At 52.3% G+C, this 18,521-nt stretch overlaps 1 protein-coding gene across 2 annotated transcripts; it reads left to right on the forward strand.

The window, feature by feature from the left end:
• The first annotated feature begins 6,168 nt into the window (after positions 1-6,168).
• Positions 6,169-16,569, forward strand: IVD (isovaleryl-CoA dehydrogenase). Of its 2 annotated transcripts, XM_045770617.2 has the most exons (12): positions 6,169-6,386; positions 7,527-7,616; positions 7,873-7,924; positions 9,884-10,053; positions 10,476-10,569; positions 10,790-10,926; positions 12,384-12,480; positions 14,009-14,102; positions 14,612-14,693; positions 15,234-15,338; positions 15,415-15,487; positions 16,122-16,569. In XM_045770617.2, exons 1-12 carry the CDS (start codon positions 6,234-6,236, stop codon positions 16,253-16,255), a joined length of 1,281 nt encoding a protein of 426 aa, XP_045626573.1. In that variant the 5' UTR covers positions 6,169-6,233; the 3' UTR covers positions 16,256-16,569. The 2 variants fall into 2 exon arrangements, with proteins under 2 accessions (XP_045626573.1, XP_045626580.1); XM_045770624.2 differs by lacking the exon at positions 7,527-7,616.
• Positions 16,570-18,521: the final 1,952 nt, after the last annotated feature.

Genomic DNA, 18,521 nt, shown 5'->3' on the forward strand with positions numbered 1-18,521 from the left:
GAATGGCGGTTCCTCCTTTAGGCAAGCGTGCGCCACCCTCAGACTGGCGGGCTCTCCCGAACCCCACACACACATAATCCAGGCCGACGAGAGGGGGCCCCCCGGAAGCTTGGATCAACGTTCTAGGCAACAGAGCGGCAGGCCGTTAGAGTCAGGAGACGAAACCAGCCACAGCCAGAGGATCCCAAAGGTCACATCCAGATGCGTGGGAAGAAAACCTTAGCGGTGCAGGGGAGTGCAGAGGCTCCGCAGGACACGTCACTGAGAAGCGATGCCGTCCCCTTCTAACCCGGAACACATTCGGTCTCATCCTGGTCGGGCTCTCTACCTCACTGTAAATTAACGCGAAGTTATTGCAATGGCTTAATACATGGGGGGAAGGTATAGATAGCGATAACACCTACCTGAAATAATACACCTTGGAGCTTTTAATCGAAATCACTTCTGCTTTTTTTTTTATTAAGCGCTACTTTTAAAATAAATATTTCTGTGACTATCCGGACTACAACATTGAGAAATGAAAATAAGCCTTTTAACTGAAGTCTGTCCACTGAATACTCCTGACCTGATCCAGTGAACAGGTTCAAGACTCCAGTGTAACCCAGACTATCTCTCTTCCACTTCAGTGCTCCGTGGCTAGCCCTGTTGTCTTCCAGGAGCGGTAGCTGGTCTTCTGGGGGTGTCCCCTGTTCCTCGCAGCGGGCGCCCGACTCTGTCCCCCAGCTGTGTGTCACTGGCTGCCTGTGTCCTCCCTCTATTCCTGAGCCTGGTTACCTACTGCTCTTTGCACAGCCAATCCTAGGCCTGGCCCCGCGGATCCTTAGTCAGCTGAAGTCCGTGGTGGGCTTCCCCCCCCGGTTCACCAAAGGCACAGCTCTATTTCAGTTTTTAGTTGATCGAGGCAGACTTTGGCTTTGGCTATCTTCCATTTTTTTTCTGCATCTTCCAATTTCTTCACCAACCCCACCCCCCGCCTCCACTCTTGAGCCTTGAGGCTACTGCACAATCAGGCCAGGTAACACCCCCACCCTAACGTCAGGGCTAAATTTCTTTGCCTTCACACACAAACATCCACACAGTTGCTGATGTCCCAAAAATTATGAGGGGGAAACTCAGTTACCTAACTCTCACCAGTGAAAAGGGCTAAATATTTTCTTCTACCCCTTTTCAGCATGTTTATAGTTTAAAAAGATTGTTTACCCAAATGCATGTGTAATTGGCATTTCTGTCCCCCTCCCCCCAAAAAAGTTCTACTTGCTTCTTGGAAGGAGGAGGAGAACTCAGCTGTGGGATTCTCCCCTCCTTGTCAGGCCTCCCTAGTTAACACCTAGGACTGTAACTCTCAAGGCCTGTGACTCCTCTCGCCCAGCGCCGAAACCCTGCTCGCGGGCAGCCTGGGCTCCCAAGGGGCCTTCACCTCACGGTTCTCAATCTCACCAGCTGGCACCCGTGCACCTTTGCCTTTTCTCCAGTTTCCTCCGACCTCTGTTGCTGCAGCTGCCTTTTGTACATGCGGAGGTGTTCTAGATGCTTAACTTGGCGCCTGGATGAACTCATGTTATGGAAACTCAGCACACAGTGGCCTGTACCTTCCACTTTGCCAGGCGCTATGGGAAACTCACGTAGCACGGCATTCGTAACCTCAAAGATGCTTGCCATCTGTTTGGTAAAACTTACACGCGCGGGTGACATATCAGTGAAATAACAAACAGCAACACCTGACTCAGTGCGTTGTGCGGCACAGTCGTGCGCTCTCGTACGTCGACATGGGCTAGTTTGGTTGGGGAGGGCTCGATGAAGGAGGTCGACTGGAGATTGAAGGAAGAGTGACGTTTGGAGAGGCCAGCTAGAAAGCGGAGGTTTGGGGAGCGGGCAAGCTCAGGTCAGGGCAGCTCCACTTCCGTCCCCCACACCTCGCCCTCCGCACCTCTCCTGCTGGCTGTTCCGGAGTTACGGCCTGTGCGTGAAACTGATCATCTAGAAAATAAAGTGCTTCCCTGAGTCTTGTGAACTGCTCTACAAATTATACCCCCAAGGAGGGGGGTCTCATTGGAACCTCCGGGGAGAAAATAAAACCATGCAGTGCTGAAAGAAAGAAAGAAAGAGCTAAAGGGATATCCAGATGAACCTTGGGGAAGTGAGCTGGGAGACCGGGCTTGTTCAGAGGTTCGAGGTGAGAGAGGATTATGTCTGACACGTAATTGAGCACTGGTACTGTGTCCTACACGGTGCCTATACACAGAACTCCTTGCTGCACTTCTCAGGTAATCCTCATGACCACCACAAGGTAAGCACGATTACCTCTTTTTACAGCCAGGGAAATAGGCTCAGAGATGTTAGGTTGGTGTCCCCAAGGCCAAACAACAAGCAAATATCGGAGAAAGATTTGAGCCAGGAAGTTAGTGGGGATGGGAGGTACTTGGTGTTAGTAGAAGTCTTGAAGATCCTTGAATGCCAGGCTAAGAAGTGTGGATTTTTATCATCTAGGCCAGAGGTTTCCAAACTTTCTCAGTTCATGATGCCCCTAGTTAGAGTCTTAGTAATGTTTCTGACACCCAAAGAAGTATCGATGGTTTTATTTTAAGAGGTTAGATCCAACAACTTAGTAGGTATTTGGAAAAAATATTTTTATTTCATTTTTAAATAATGACAATCATTCACTAATGAAATTGTCAACACAAAGTGAACGAACTTTTTAGAATCTCTAAAAGTAAGGAGGAGGGGTGTCTGGGTGGCCCAGTAGGTTAAGCTGCCAACTCTTGGTTTCCACTCAGATCATGATCTCAGGTTGTGGGATCAAGTCCCGCCTCGGGCTCAGCGCAACCTGCTTGTCCCTCACCCTCCTCATCTGTGCCTCCCCCATCCCCCACTGTCTCTGTTAAAAAATAAAAGTAAGGAGTTTTGTTAGGACAGCTGCCTGGGTAAACATGACCTTTAACAAGAAAGAAAGTGCTCCAGTGTATGAACAGGTTTTTTGTTGGTTTTAAAGGTTATTTATTCATTAGAGAGCTAGAGCACAGGCAGGGGTAGGGTCAGAAGAAGAGGGAAAAACAGACTCCTCACCGAGCAGGGAGCCAACATGGCGCTCCATCCCAGGACCCTGGGATCATGACCTGATCCGAAGGTTGAGCCACTCAGGCACCTGGGGAATCAACAGTTTTTATGGTGTTATCCTTTTTAACATCTTGTAAAAGCTCAAAAGATTACTTTTTTAAGATTTATTTGAGAGTGGGCTGGGGAGGGGGGTTGGAATCTCCAGCAGCCTCCCCTCAGAGCCCGAGGCAGGGCTCAATTCCATGACCCTGAGATCATGACCTGAGCCAAAATCAAGAGTCTGATGCTTAACCAACTGAGCCACCCAGGTACCCCTCTTTGTTTTTGTTTTTTTTTAAGATTTTTATTTTTAAGTAATCTCTACACCCAACGTGGGGCTTAAACTCACAACCCCAAGATCAAAGTCACATGCACTGCCCCCACCTCCAGGCAAATTTCTGAGTTTTCACCGTCTGTCCTCTTCCCCTTTCAACCTGGCTTAAAGACAAAGACAATTACAGGAGATACCCTAAAGTCCCTGAGTCCCTGAGGTACTCTCCTTCACAGAGACGGAGAGCAGACTAGAGGTTACCAGGGGTTGGGAGGGGGAAGGGCAGGGGGTTATGGTCTGATGGGTACACAGTTTGTTTGGCAGGATGAAAAATTTCTGAAAATGGATAAAGTTGTGATGATGACACAGCATTGTGCATATACTTAATGCCACCAAATTATACACTAAAATATGGTCAAAATGGCAAATTTTATGTTATGTATATTGTACTTTTTAAAGAAAATATACTGAGGCTTCACGAAGTATACTAACCTTAAATGTACACATCAATAAATTACTGCTCCCCTCCAGAAAGGAGCGCTCTTCCAACAGAAAATCACAATCTATGGGTATTGTCTTTTCTTGAACTACATATAAGTGGATTTGCCCACCGCATCAGTGTAAAATGTATTGGCATAAATTGCTCAAAATATCCTCTTGTCTTTTTTGTATCTACAGGATCCGAAAGCTGTCTTCTTTTTCATTTTTGGTATCAGTAATTGGCAATTACTCTTTTTTCTTGATCAGTCTTGTTAGTGGTTTATCAATTTTATGTTGATTTTTCTCTGTTGTACATCACTATTTCATAATTCTATTCATATTCATTTCCCTTCATATATGGGATTTTAATTACTGTTCTTTTTCTGCTTTCAAATAGGAATAATTTCAATTTTTCTCTTCTCCGTATATGCCTTAAAATTATAAATTCCCTTCTATTAAAGGGCTTAGCAAAAGTGACTCCACTTGGGACCTGTTATTTCTTTTTAACATCTTTATATCTCTAAGGGCCAGATAGCTGCATCCCACTGGTTTTCGTTTGTCATATTTTCATTATCCTTCCATTCAAAATATTTTCTAATTTCCGTTGTGATTTCTTATTTTACCTATGGGTAATCTGGCTTCTTGTCTTATTACTCTACCAAAACAGTTTTCACTAAGGTCACCAATGACTCGCCTGTGGGCAAATCTGTTGGACTTTTTCAGTCTTTGTTTTGACTTTCAGAGTTGCTGAAGACACTATTAACTACCTGCTTGAAGTCTGGAATCTTGGCTCTCCTTGTGTTGGTGGCCTGAAGTCTTGCGGAGAGACATTCTTACCCCTTTGGCTGAGCTGTGGCTCTTGAAAACAGGGTGAGGTAGGGGCCAAGACCCTGCTTGGGGGCTAGAAGGAGAACCTCTATTTGGGGTTTAGAGGGGAAGCCTTTTCTCCACTTAGGGGAGACCCATCATATGTGAAGCAGTGGGGTGACAAAGCATTTTAGTCTGGACAAGCTCACAAAGCCTGGCTTTTGTCTTAGCTGTGTTTCAGACCATGGACTAATGGGGTGCTGTAAGAAACAAATCATTGTCACCAAGTATGAAATCTCCTTTATTCCTCATTAAAAAACAAAACTCAACAGAGTAAATCTGAAGACCTAATTGGCTTTATTAATCAATTCATGAATCAGGCAGCATCCCACCTAGCAAGTAGAGGGGAGCTCCAAGGAGGTGCAGAAAAGGAAAGGTTTTTAAAGGTGGCAAAGAAACAGAAAAAGGGAATTATGAGCAAAGAACTGATTGTTTCAGGCAAGGTCTAAAGTGGAACACAAGGCCGGTGTATATCAATAAATTTCCCAGTGCTGATAGGAAATTCCCACGTTGAGTGATTAGAGGTTACATTTCTGGGGCGGTGAAACTACAGTTAGGTAGTAAAGTCTTGGTTTACTGATTCAGAGCCTTAAGTGGCTCCCCTATGGCTCTGTGGCCTTCTTTTTAATACTCGTAACACACTACTCTTCCTTTTCTGTATCTTCACACCCGCCCACACCACAACCCTATTTTTAAAAAGTTCTGATGTTCTCCTTGTACATTAAATAATTTGGAAGACAGTCAGTCTTCCGCATAAAACTCCAGAATCACTAAGCCCTGTTACATAATAGAGCAAATTTTACTGGCTTCTAACAATGTGCACATCAGAGCCAGCGCTACTTGCCCAATCCTAGAGATCCCAGATTGGCTTTAACAATTTCTGGGGCGCCTGGGTGGCACAGCGGTTAAGCGTCTGCCCCTGGCTCAGGGCGTGATCCCGGCGATCTGGGATCGAGCCCCACATCAGGCTCTTCTGCTAGGAGCCTGCTTCTTCCTCTCCCACTCCCCCTGCTTGTGTTCCCTCTCTCGCTGGCTGTCTCTCTCTCTCTGTCAAATAAATAAATAAAATCTTAAAAAAAAACAAACAAACAATTTCTTTCCAAGCCCTGGGCATCTGGAGAGTTTTCCCAGACTGTTTTAACACTTCCTTTGCCGCAGAGATAGACTTCTGTAGCTACGGACTGCTACTACAACGCTGGGGAGATGCTATTCCTCGACTCCGAAGACGCCGTTCTCGCTTTTCTACTTAAAGTCTCCACCAAGGGATGACTCCCGCAAAGCAGGTCCAGCCCCGCCGCCCCAACCTCGCCCCGCGCGGGGGCTCGGGGTCAACCCGTCACCGCTGATTGGCTCGTGCTGTGACCAAGCCGCGGAGGGTGATAGGCTGCTGGAGACGCACCCCCTCGCCGATTGGGTGGGGGCAGCGAAGCCCGGGATTGGTGGAGCCCATGGGGCGGGTCTTCGCCGCTGCAGCTGCCGTTCGGACTCCCGCTCCCGCTCTCCCTCCCGGTGCAAGGCCGAGATGGCGACTTCGGCTTGGCTTCTGGGACGGCGCGCGGCGAGTTGGAGGATGCGGGCGCCGCGGGCGCAGCTCGCCAGCCTCGTGTCCCAGCGGGCCCACTCCCTTTTGCCCGTGGACGATGCGATCAACGGGCTAAGCGAGGAGCAGAAGCAGGTAGGGAGCCTCATCCCCTTCCGGGCGCCAAGGCCTGCTGGCCAGGCCGCCCCGCCCCGCTCGGAGGTCGCCCAGACGCTTGTCTGCCCGGCGCCCACGCAGCCGCGGCAGTGGCAGCGCGGGGGGCGGGCGCGGGCCTCAGCCTCCCCTCTGTGGAAACAGCAAAGCCTAGCTGCTGAGTTAGGTAAGGAGTCGGAGACAGGAAGGCTCCTGGGAGGCTGATGGTGTTTTGGTGGATTGGCAGGGCCACCGGCATGTGGCAAAAAGATCTGTCTGTGTGAGGTCCGCTTACACCCGAACACTGTCTTAAGACTGGTTCTCAAGCCTGCCTAATCATCATCACCAGGGAATCTTTTTCGAATACACACCTCGGGGGCTTTGAAGTTCATTGTATAATCTGCTATACATTCTTCAACCCCTTGTGTCCAAGCACGAAGTTGAACAGTAACCTGAAAGGGAGTTAAAGGTGAGGCTGAACCAGAGCCTTCCTGGAAGGAGACTGTGTTCACTTGCATGTTGGCACAGAGTTCCCCAGGAAGCTGATTCTCCTGGCTGTTCAGCAAGTGCCCGAGCCTCCAGGAACTCCAAAACCCATTTGGGTTTGCAGTCAGTAGACAGAGCTTTGACTCACCTCCCACAGAAAGGGTTCAATCCTAGCTCTCAAACTTATCTGCCAAAAGTTTCTAATGTCTTTGAATAATCCGTTGTAACCAAAGTCTCAGGGACAGAAAGCCTGGCATGTGCCAAAAACTGAAGAGGGTATGGCTGGAGCACAGTGAGTGGGGGTCAGAAAGGTACTGGAGAAGGCTAGGAGAGTCAGTAGGGGTCTGCTCATGCAGGGCCTTATAGGCCTGAGTAAGGAGCTTAACTTCTAAATACAATGGAAAGCCATGGAATGATTTTATGTACAGGAGTGACATTTTAAAAATACCCAAGCTGTCTAGGCTGAGGACCTTAAAAGAGATGGAGATCATCTCCGAGGAAGTATAAACTCGTATGTCCTCTAAGTTTCAGTCTGACGCCGTTTGGTGGGGTTACTTGTGGTCTGTTTTCCTGAATGTGTCCTCAGGATTGGAGATGCTGTTCTTAGTGGCAGTGAGGGGCTGTTTCAGTGGCATCTGTCCACCTCTCTCCCCCTAGCTTCGCCAGACCATGGCTAAGTTTCTTCAGGAGCATCTAGCCCCCCAGGCCCAGGAGATTGATCATATCAATGAGTTCAAGAACCTTCGAGTGAGTCATGATGCCCGTGCTGGGGGGTCTGGCGGGGGTGGGGCCGAGTGCAGCAAGGGGCAGTTTGGGGGCCAGGCTAGGCTGGGCTGGGAATTGTACTGGTGCTGGGAAGAGCTCACAGTCTTCTGGTAAATAAAACCTCCCTAACAGTGCAGTCCCTTTGTGTGAAGCATTTGGGTCTCGTTCCAGATGTGCCAGACACCTGTGACTGGCTGCCCTCTCACAGCTCACTGCACTCACTCCTTTCTGTTGGCAGGAGTTCTGGAAGCAGCTGGGAAACCTGGGGGTCTTAGGTATCACCGCCCCTGGTGAGTATAGTTTCCCTCCCTAATGAGAACTTTTCTTGCATGCGCTTTAACACTGTTTCCAAAAGAAACAGGAAAGGAGGGGAAAGATTGTGCCCAGAGAAACCCAAGACTTCCTCTTGGACCTGAGAAAACACCCACTGACTGTCAGCCCAGAGAAGAGTACGCTATTTAAGCAGTAACATCCAGAAGGCAAAGGGATGAGGCCAGTGTGGTTCACTGGGTGAGAATCACCTAGACTCTTGAACTCTGCATGTTTAATAAGCTCCCCCAGCTGATCTGGGGAGTTTAGAAAACCCCAGTATCATGCAGCTGTCTTGCACTTCAGTCTTACCATCTCCCCTAATCCCAAAGTTCTGCCCTACTAGTGGCATCTAGGCAGGACCACTCAGGACAGGTCTGTCCCTGTGGGGACTGCCTGTGTGCTCTCCCCGCAGCTGGCCTGGGAGCTCACTTGAGAGCAGATGGTGGTATGGGGATGGTATGGGGGGGTTCAGATGCCTGAGCCTCCACGTGAGGTGGCCAGATGATGCGTTTAATAGGCTCTCCCTGGGCCTGCCCACTGTCCTCTATGCGTCTTACTACTTGTTTCCAGGCAGAGAGGGCACAGAGCTGGTGGCTTTGGTTTGGATGTTGGCCCCTGAAGGAGAGGCCCAGCCTGGCTTGCAGTGCCTAGTAAAGAAATAAGCCTGTGGCCTCACCTGCCGAAGTCTGGACAGTCCACACTGCCTCACGTATTAGAACAGAGGTGGAACACAGTGTTCTTATGTCTTCCCTCACCACTTGGAGACGGTTCCTGGGATTCGAGCTGCTTCCAGAGTCATGCTAAAATGGAAAGACTTAAAAATGTAGACCATCCTGATGTAAAGTGATAGGGGGAACGCCCCTGGGAACTCCCAAACCAGACTGTGCTTTGGGGGTTTATGAGCCCCCAAGGAAAGCCAGTTCTGGTGAGTTCTGGTTTCCACCTGGTTGTCCTGGTGGCTGTTTCCAGTGTCACCCACCTGTGGGCTTCCCTTCCTGGAGTTGTAAGGGTTGAGCTAACCTTTCCCTAGAGCCTAGGATGAGCCTGACTTCTTGGTCAGAGTAAACATGGGTAAAGCCTTGTTTTATTTTGTTTTGTTTTGAGATTTTTTTTTTTTTTTTAATAACCTCTTGACCCATCATGGGGCTTGAACTCTTAATCTCGAGGTCAAGAGTCACATGTTCTACTGACTGAGCCAGCCAGACGCGCCCATGTGCAAAGGGTCTTACCAGGGTTTACCCAAACAGCAAGGTGGGGGTGGGAGGTGGTAGCACCAGATGATCCGGACACTTTGATTTTGGATCTGTTGCCAAGGAAAAGCCACATTTTTTTGGTGAGGCGCTCTGAAATTCACTGTCTGTGGCACTCCTGTCCCATTACTAGTCTTGCCTTTTATTTTATTTTTTTTTACCTTTTTAAAGACATACTTGACATATAACATCGTATCAAATAACCTGTTGATTTGATAGCTGTGCTTCATCAGGTCCAGTCACTATGCTATGAAAATCTCACCTTCCTCGGGCCTTTCGCATGTGGTGTCCTTCGCTTGGTGTCTGTTCTTAGTACTCCGACCCCCCCAACCCCCGCCTTTGTGTTTCTCGGTTAACTCCAGGTCCCCTTTCATTTATTCATCTGCCCGTGCACTTCTGTGGTTTTTTGAACATTGGGTGCTCAGGCTCTAAGAGGTCTGTCCGGGGTAACGCAGGCGTTGCAATGACTGTTTTCTGAACCACACGCCAGCTCCCCAGAGGCAGCAAAGTCAGTTCTGTGATCTTGGAAAGCAGGGCCTACAGCAGCGTCAGCCTGTCGACCTTGCTAGGGGGTGACCTGGAATAGGAGCTGCGAGGGTGTTTCTTTGCTGCCAATGAACATTCCTGTGAATGTGCCAATGTAATCTGGGCTGCCTTTTCCCCTCCGCTGCCCGCCTCCACTCCCAGTTCAGTATGGCGGCTCTGGCCTGGGCTACCTGGAGCAAGTGCTGGTGATGGAGGAGATATCCCGAGCTTCCGGAGCCGTGGGGCTCAGTTACGGTGCTCACTCCAACCTCTGCCTCAACCAAATTGTGCGCAATGGAAATGAGGCCCAGAAGGAAAAGTACCTCCCCAAGGTGAGGAGATGGGGTGGGAGAAACCTTGAGGCACCCTCCTGGGTTGGCAAGGGCCAGCAGACTTGCTGGCTACAGCATGCCACCCTCAACCAGGTACAGGTAGGAAGGGTCAGGGATTTGCTTTAAAATAATTCAGTCAAAAGAAATAAAAATAGGACCAGAACTCCTGAGTTGGTCGCTGGACATCATTCGCAGAGCATTTGAGGAAATGGAAGACTCGGACTCGCTTCCCTTGCAAAGGGAACGGGAAACGGGAGCTATTTTCAGTCTTAGGGAGATAGTGGGCTTCTCTTCCAGGACTTTACCAGTACCTGGTCTGAGAGAAGTCTGAAGGGGTGTCATGTGAAGAGGTGAGAAGCAATGTCGTCAGCTCCCGTAGGGACTTCTGAAGTCATAACCAGCCCTTGTGGTTTCCCTTGCAGCTGATCAGTGGGGAGTACATTGGAGCCCTGGCCATGAGTGAGCCCAATGCTGGCTCTGATGTGGTCTCCATGAAGCTAAAAGCGGAAAAGAAAGGTGAGGCTCCTCTTGACTTGGGAGCTTCTGGAATGGGAGCTGAAATGGACAGGGGGACAGCCTTTCTCAGGGTGAGGGAGCAGTCATTGGGGGTGGCCTCTGCCAGGTTTCCAGAACTGTTTCCCAGTGGGGCAGCTTTCTGCTCAGCAGCAGGTCCCCAAACTGACTGGTTGGGACAAGGCCAACATGGCTTGAGTAAGTACCAACTTCTTGTCCTTAGGCGATCACTACATCCTGAACGGGAACAAGTTCTGGATTACCAACGGCCCTGACGCTGACATCCTTATTATCTACGCCAAGACAGATCCGGCTGCTGTGCCAGCCTCTCGGGGCATCACGGCCTTTATCGTGGAGAAGGTGAGTGGAGGGCCGTGCATGCTGGGAGCCTTTTGTCTCCTGAGGTCAGTCCCAGAGACGGCTCTCATCTGCGGGTTGCGGACACAGTCAACGTGTGCTCTGCCAAGGCTCCCGGAGGTGGGAGGAGGTAGAGGAGCCGACTGAAAGGAGGGTAGCCAGATTGGAGCCCGAGAAGGATGAGTCAGGTCTGAGTGTGGTGGAGCCACACAGAGAAGCGCAGGAAGATGAGGACTAGAAGGAGGCAGCTGGGTCTGACAACCGGGATATCACTAGGTGGCCTCTGGGAGAGTGGCTGTGGAACCACGGTGTGAACAGGAATGCGGGGGGCGGAGGGGGTGCCAGTGAAGGCCGCAGCGAAGCAAGGGGGAGATGGAGCAGGGGTTGGAATGAAAAGGCGGGCATTTGCGTTTGTTTTAAAGAGTGGGAGAAAACTGAGCAAATTCTTTGGTAGAGAGAAAGGAAAATAGGAGAGGGAGAAATGGAGGTGTGTGGGAGCAAGTGGGCCAAACCCAGGGGTGAGCCATGGGAAAGGTAGGCCTGGGTTACAGGCGATGGTGGAGAAGCCATCTGACTCACGACCGTGAGGTCTGAGGGCTGGGAACCATGGGGGTCGGGGAGCTGGGCGAGAACTCCAAGAATTGGGTGTCATAAAGGTTTGCAATACCCCCATAGAGAGAGGGGACGGACTGAGACTAGAGGGAAAAAAAGTGAGTAGTCCAAAGGGCCTGGCAGATGGGGCGCCTGGGTGTCTCAGTCGTTAAGCGTCTGCCTTCGGCTCAGGGCGTGATCCCGGGGTCCTGGGATCGAGTCCCACATCAGGCTCCCCACTCCGCTGGGAGCCTGCTTCTTCCTTTCCCACTCCCCCTGCTTGTGTTCCCTCTCTCGCTGGCTGTCTCTCTCTCTGTCAAACAAACAACTAACTAACTAAACAAACGGCCTGGCCGAGATTGGAAGTCTCACAGTCACATGGTGCCACTCTCATTAGCCTGCCCGTGTGCACCGCCTGCCAGTCACTGGGCAGTGCACGCTGCATCTGGTTAGCCAGGCCCAAGCCCTTAGACAGCTGACTTGATCCTGGGTGGGACTCCACTACAGATGCAGAGGGACAGCGGCAAAGGAATTGAGTTACCTGGAGAGAGGGTCTTGGAAGTGCTTTCCCCTGAGGAGAGGAAACAGCCAGCAAAGGTCAGAGGCTGCCCAGGAGTGCAGTTCTTGAGAAAGACCCGCTCCCACGAGAAGTGGGGAGAACGCACTTAGTGGCAGAGGACAGGGGAGCGGAGGGCTGGACCTTCTAGGAGTGGAGCGGTCACACAGAGTGGGGGCCCCGGGAGGAGGGTGCAGTGTGTTGTGCAAATTCGGGACCTAGATGGGAAAGTGGGCATTTCCCAAGGGTCTGCCTTTTACTAGCCCCCTTGGGGACTGGTCTGTAATCAGGGCCACTTTTCTTCTGTGTAAAGGGTATGCCTGGCTTCAGCACCTCCAAGAAGCTGGACAAGCTGGGGATGAGGGGCTCTAACACCTGTGAGCTAATCTTTGAAGACTGCAGGGTTCCCGGTGAGTCTCTGAGAATGGGCCAGCCCCTGTCTGACCCTTTCCTAAGCTGCAAAAGCCCATCTCTGGGTAAGAGAAGTTCACCATTGTTAGCTTACTGATGACATGTGTCTAGATGGTGGGCCTCTCTCTACTGCGCTTGCCCAGGTGCCCATACGTGTGGCTGCCGGGCAGCTCTCCCCCCGGCCAGAGCTGCGTGCCTGCCTGTGGCTGCCACGAAGGGCGCTATTTCCTAAGTGACTAATACACGGGGCCTGAGGTGGTATGCCAGTACCTGGGGTGGACGGGTGGGACATGCCCTCACCCTCTCATGTCCTCCAGACTTCCTTGTTTGTGCATTTCTCTGAATAGCCCACGTGAGGGAGTCATTAATGGTGCTAAAAAAACCATTCCGATAAACTGATGGAAGCCAGACTCAGTGAAGACAAGGGAATTCAATTTGAGTATTTTTGCCCCTGAAGTGTAACTAAAAACGTGACACGTCATGGGAGAGCCAGCATACCCGTCACATGCGAATTAGACCAAGGGCGTAGACTTGCTGACCAGCCAGATTTGCTCTGTGCCTCAGCCATAGACCATCCATCTCCCCCATGACCCAGACCCCAGAACAGTATGCTTTGGTTACAAGGAGCATCTCAGGAGGCGGGATCAGAGCAGATCCTTCTTTGTCAGCAGGAAACAACTGCCATCATTCGGTGGGTCAGTGGTCCACGCCGTACTGAGTTTCCTGCCCACACCTCCCAAGGCCATCCAGTGCCCTAGCTTCTGGGGTGGGGGGTGCCCAGCAGGTTCGGTAATAGCACTGAATGACCCAACTCTTACACAGAGACCCTTCCAGAGGCCACTCTGGTCAGGGGTGGGGGCTGGGGATACTGGGCAGAGAGCAGACTCAACAGAGGGGGACAGAGTAATTCTCCGTTTCCTTTATGGGTATGGGTGAAAAGAACTAGGGAGGGGTTGGATGGCTTCTAGACCAAATTAGCTTTTCCTTCCCATCCAAAGCAGTCAAGGAAGAGAAAGGGAATGCCTGAAGATGGGGCCTTTGTGTCTTGTCTTGTGGATGGGGTGTGTGTGTGTGTGTGTGTGTGTGTGAGAGAGAGAGAGAGAGAGAGAGAACGGATTGGTGGAGGTGGGTCCCTCTAGCAAGCTCTACTTTTTTTTTTTTTTTTAAGATTTTATTTATTTATTTGAGAGAGAGCATGAGCAGAGGGGTGGGGAGGGAGAGGGAGAAGCAGACTCCCCGCTGAGCAGGGAGCCCGATGCAGGCTCCCAGGACCCTGAGATCGTGACCTGAGCCCAAGGCAGACGTTTAACTGACTGAGCCACCCAGGCGCCCCGTAGCAAGCTCTACATCTAACTGGAAGCAGAAAACTCCATCCTTTTCTCTCACTCGGCACCCTAGTTGAAGGTCAGAGGTCAGGTGACATTTTAAGGCCTGTGTGAAAGCCACGGTACCAAAGGTAGCAGCTTTCATAAAAGTGAGGAGGCTGTGGACAGCCCCCTTCCCCCTGACTGGCACTTTTCCCGGCAGCTGCCAACATCCTGGGCCATCTAAGTAAGGGCGTCTACGTGCTGATGAGTGGGCTGGACCTGGAGCGGCTGGTGCTGGCTGGTGGGCCCCTTGGGTGAGTGTGAGGCTCGGGGGAGCTGGGCTTTTGGCCTCCTTGGCAGGTTGTGACGTCACAGCCTTCCCCGTGGCGGGGGACCAATGGGAACTGCCTCCTGGAAGATGTACCTCCTTTCTGGGAGACAAAAGGAGTAAACCTCCTCCTCCCATGTGTACTTTCTTCATGGTGAAGGGAACTATTTTATCAGATAACAGACAAGGCCTGAGGTGTAATAATACTTAATTACTGAGGATGAAGCAGAACACCCAGGCTCTGAGGCGCGTCTGCACAGGGGTCCTGCCCCTCCATCCCCTGCCGGGGAAAGGAGCACAAGTCCTGGAGAGTCGGTGCAGTGACTGGCGAGGGTGATCAGAGTCTTCATGCTCCTTCTCTCCTCCTTGGGACTCCCGTTCCTTGTCTTGCCAAGCCGTCTCCCCCCAGGCCTTCCAACGTTGGCATTCTGCCACCCCCGCTGGCAGTGGGGGTACAGTGAGGCGTCTCCCCAGTGTCTTTCTCTTTCCTGGCAGGCTCATGCAGGCCGTCCTCGACCACACCATTCCCTACCTACACACAAGGGAAGCCTTTGGCCAGAAGATTGGCCACTTCCAGGTGAGTGCAATGCTTTTGCCGAAATGCACTTTTTCACGGGGTCCAGACTGTCTTTAACAAATGAGCAAACGGGGCAGTCCCTATCTTTCGCCATCAGAGTGAGTCTGGAGGCTTGGAACGCGGGCTCCTTCGGCATGCTACCTAGCTTGGGAACCTGTCAGCGAGTGGCTCACATGTGTGCCCACTTGCTACTCGAGATGAATGAACTAGACCTTGTAAGGCTGGGTGGTGAAGGGTGCAGGTTGTAGACAGGCTGCGGGAAGGGAGCAGCATTTCTGGTCACGCCTCCTGCGTGAAGCCACAGCAGGACGTCCGCGGGTGTAGCGGCCGGTGGAGGGCCCCGTCAGCGTGCGGGTCCACAGTGCGGCGGCAGCTCTCTGGGCATCTCTGTCATCCTAGGCAAGGGCAGTCTCCTGTCTGCCCCGGCACCCCTGGGCCTGGCTATCAGGTGGCTACCGCGGATGCGCTTTGGGTGACTAGGGGGAGAGGCAGAGGAGCGCGGCTCCAGCGTGTTGACTTGTGGCCTCCCCTTGTGCCCAGCTGATGCAGGGGAAAATGGCCGACATGTACACCCGCCTCATGGCCTGTCGGCAGTATGTCTACAACGTCGCCAAGGCCTGCGATCAGGGCCACTGCACTGCCAAGGTAAGGGCCGGCTGTTGGGGCTCCCTCCCCGCGGGGCCCTGCCAGGGCCCCGCTGACCCAGAGCCCCCTCCCACAGGACTGCGCAGGGGTGATTCTTTACTCGGCTGAGTGTGCCACGCAGGTTGCCCTGGATGGCATTCAGTGCTTCGGTGAGTGGCCCCCGCTCCTTGCTCCCAGCCACAGAAAGTTCCTCTCCACGCCTCACTCTGCGCTGCAGCTCACTGCAGCTACGCTGGCACCTTTAGGCTCCTTCTGCCCCAGTTACTAGGAAGACATGTTAAAGCAAATGAGAAAACTGCCAGAGGCCATGAGTTGTTCATAATGTCAGCAATGCGTCCCCCTGGCACTTCTGGCCTGGTTTAGGGATGCCTCAGAGGCAGGACGGCCGTGTCAGTGCTGCACAGGGCTTAAGGGCCCGGAGTTGGGCCAGAAGGCCTGGGTTTGAACCCTAGCCCCACGACCGACTGGCCTTGTGACCTGTGCAAATGACTTACCCCAGTGAATCTTCTGCAGTACCTTCTTGTCCCCCTTCCCAGGGTCTGCCGGCAGCGGTCCCCATCTTTGCCTGGTGTCCTCAGCTCTCTGGGTGGCCTGCCAGCCCCTCTTCCCCGCTCCCGCAGCCAAGGGCTCCCCACAGCCTCCCCTTTCACCACCATTTGCTGCTTCTCTTTCATCAGTCTCTCCTCCTCTGGCCTGTTTCTGGATACTTAGCTCTCTGTTTGCTTTCCTCACTGCCCATCACCTCCTGTTGTCCTTTCTTCCCCGCCCAAACCCTGGCTGCAGGCGCCAATGGCTACATCAACGACTTTCCCATGGGCCGCTTTCTGCGAGACGCCAAGCTCTATGAGATTGGGGCTGGGACCAGTGAGGTGAGGCGGCTGATCATTGGCAGAGCCTTCAACGCGGACTTCCACTAACCCCAAGACCCTTCGCCCCCTTTCTCAGCACCTAGAGGCCTTTCTTTGGAAGTAGAGCTACGGCAGCTCTCCCGCTGCTCAGCTGCACTTGCATCAGGCCCTGGCCTCTGCGTGCGGTGTCTACCACGGCTGGCCTGCAGCGCCCGGCCCGCCGGCCCGCCGGCCCGGATGCCGCACGTTGAAGACAGGCGTGGGGGAAAGGGAGAGGCATTCCTAGTCACACCTTCTGGTCTGAAGATGCTGCGGACATCAGTGAGGGTTGTGGTGGGTGGAGGGCCGACCTGAAAAGTGGATTAAAATGGACTCAGCCGGAAGTGTACTGGCTTTTCTGGGGCTTGCTGGGAAGGCTTTGGTGACTCTGAAGTCCGAGCCCTCCACCTCCTTGGGTGAGCACTTGGGGGCGGGCAGGCAGCCACCTCTTTTTTGGAGGGGAGGGGGGCTGTGCCTCTGGCAGGGAGCCCAGTACACCAGAAGCATTGCCCTTCTACATGTATTTGAACCTGGCAGCCTCTTCTTTCTAGGGGAAAAAAACCCCAAACCTAGCCTCTGTTTCTGCCGATTTCTAGAGGCATCAGCTCCCAGTAGCTTATGAGCAGGCACCCGCTCGGCAGCAGTCCCTCCATTCCCCCAGACCTTCATCTGTTGGGGTTGGGGTGGAGCTCCAGGAAGAGGCACCTCAGAACACCTGGGCCACCCAGACTCCGCCGTGCGGCAGAGGTCAGCGTCTTGTGAGGGATTGGCTTGGCGCCAGCCTCCGTGGCTGCACCTCTGAGCTCTTCACCCCTGCTCTGCCGCCGCCACCATCCAGTCCTGGCCGGATGACAGCCTGCAGCTGACTGGGCAGCAGGCCTGGCTGCAGCTCAACTTCAGCCAGGGCTGCCTGTGTACATTTCTCTGGATGCCCTCTGCTAGTTTTGTTACGACAGCTCCACGGCTACTGCCATTTTATATTAGGCATTAGGAAGCAAACCCATCTGCTTCCAAACTGGTGTTTTTGGGGGGAAAGCAGTCCACTTGCTACTGCCTCCTATCTGGCCCTAGCCCCGTGTCCTTGGAGAGGAGCTAATCCAGGTCCTACTCCTACACTCCCGCCTACGCATTGGTGTTGGGGAACAAAGAGATGGCATCTGCCTTGAGGACAGAAGAGGTTTCAGCCTCCCTTCCCCAGATCTCCCAGTGGTTTTTAAAGGAAGGAGGGAGTCCAGAGAGGTAAAAGTCTTAGAGCCAGAAGGAAGCTTATACATTTCTGGACACCATCCCCATGGTTTTTAAGACCAAGACAGGGGCGCCTGGGTGGTGCAGTCGATTAAGCTTCGGACTCTTGGTTTCTTGGTTTCGACTCAGGTCATGATCTCAGGGTCATTTGACCGAGCCCCACGTGGGGCTCCACGCTCAGCACAAGTCTGCTGGAGATTCTTTCCCTCCCCTTCCCTCCCCTTCTGCTCCTCCACCTGTTCACACACACACTCTCTCAAACAAAAACGATCTGAAAAGATCACAACAATTTGGTTTTCCGAAGGTCAGAACTGGAGCTAGAATCCAGACCAGCAGAAATGAGAATGTCGGCCTGGAGCCCCACTGCACAGCTAAGAGTGGAATGGGTTTGGGTTGTTCCACTGTATGTAAACTCCCTAAAAGAACTGCTTTTCTTGGCTCTGGGCCCAGGGGTGCCTTTCTGACTTTTGGTTGTGGGCCTGTGGACAAGTGCTGTTCCAGCCTGATGCCTGAGATAGGTGTTGTGAGCTCCTTACCAATCCCAGCCCAGTTACGTCCTGAGGGAGAAACCCAGGGCTTGCTGCACTGTCCCCTTACTCCCCCAGCCTGCCCCCTGCTCTGTTGGAGATGAACGTGGCCAAAATAGTGGTCTTGCTGGGTCTAACGTGTTGCTGGAACAAGCAGCCTAGACACGCTCAGAATGTGACAGGATGGAACGTTTCCTCTAGTCCGTGTGCGTTACGGAGCCCCAGCACCAACTTGGGGAGAATGTGATTGTTCTGATGCTATATATGAAATAGAAAAGGTATATTTTAAAGTAAAGCCAAAAATAAATAAGAGAGTGTAGCCTGAGTCGTGAATGGAAGAGCAAGGCGCACATCACTTTGGTTCTTTGGGGGGTTCTGGTTTCCACGCGTTCTGTAACTACAGCACCAGCTGCCAGCACTCGTCCTTCCTGGGGCTGCTTCTAATTCCACCCGCTCCAACTGTAGGCAGGTCACACTATCAGCCCAGCCCCCTGCTGACTACCATCCCATTCATTGTGTTCCTG

This window comes from Ursus americanus, chromosome 36 (assembly GCF_024610735.1).
Source record: "Ursus americanus isolate L20-20 chromosome 36, mUrsAme1.1.p, whole genome shotgun sequence".
Classification (NCBI taxonomy): Eukaryota; Metazoa; Chordata; class Mammalia; order Carnivora; family Ursidae; genus Ursus; species Ursus americanus.

Bases quoted from the DNA above. Each gene is read 5' to 3' on its own strand.
- IVD (XM_045770617.2), top strand. From the start codon at position 6,234: ATGGCGACTTCGGCTTGGCTTCTGGGACGGCGCGCGGCGAGTTGGAGG. The intron at 12,481-14,008 runs GTGAGTCTCTGA...TTTTCCCGGCAG, and splicing joins TGAAGACTGCAGGGTTCCCG to CTGCCAACATCCTGGGCCAT. The intron at 15,488-16,121 runs GTGAGTGGCCCC...CCCTGGCTGCAG, and splicing joins GGATGGCATTCAGTGCTTCG to GCGCCAATGGCTACATCAAC.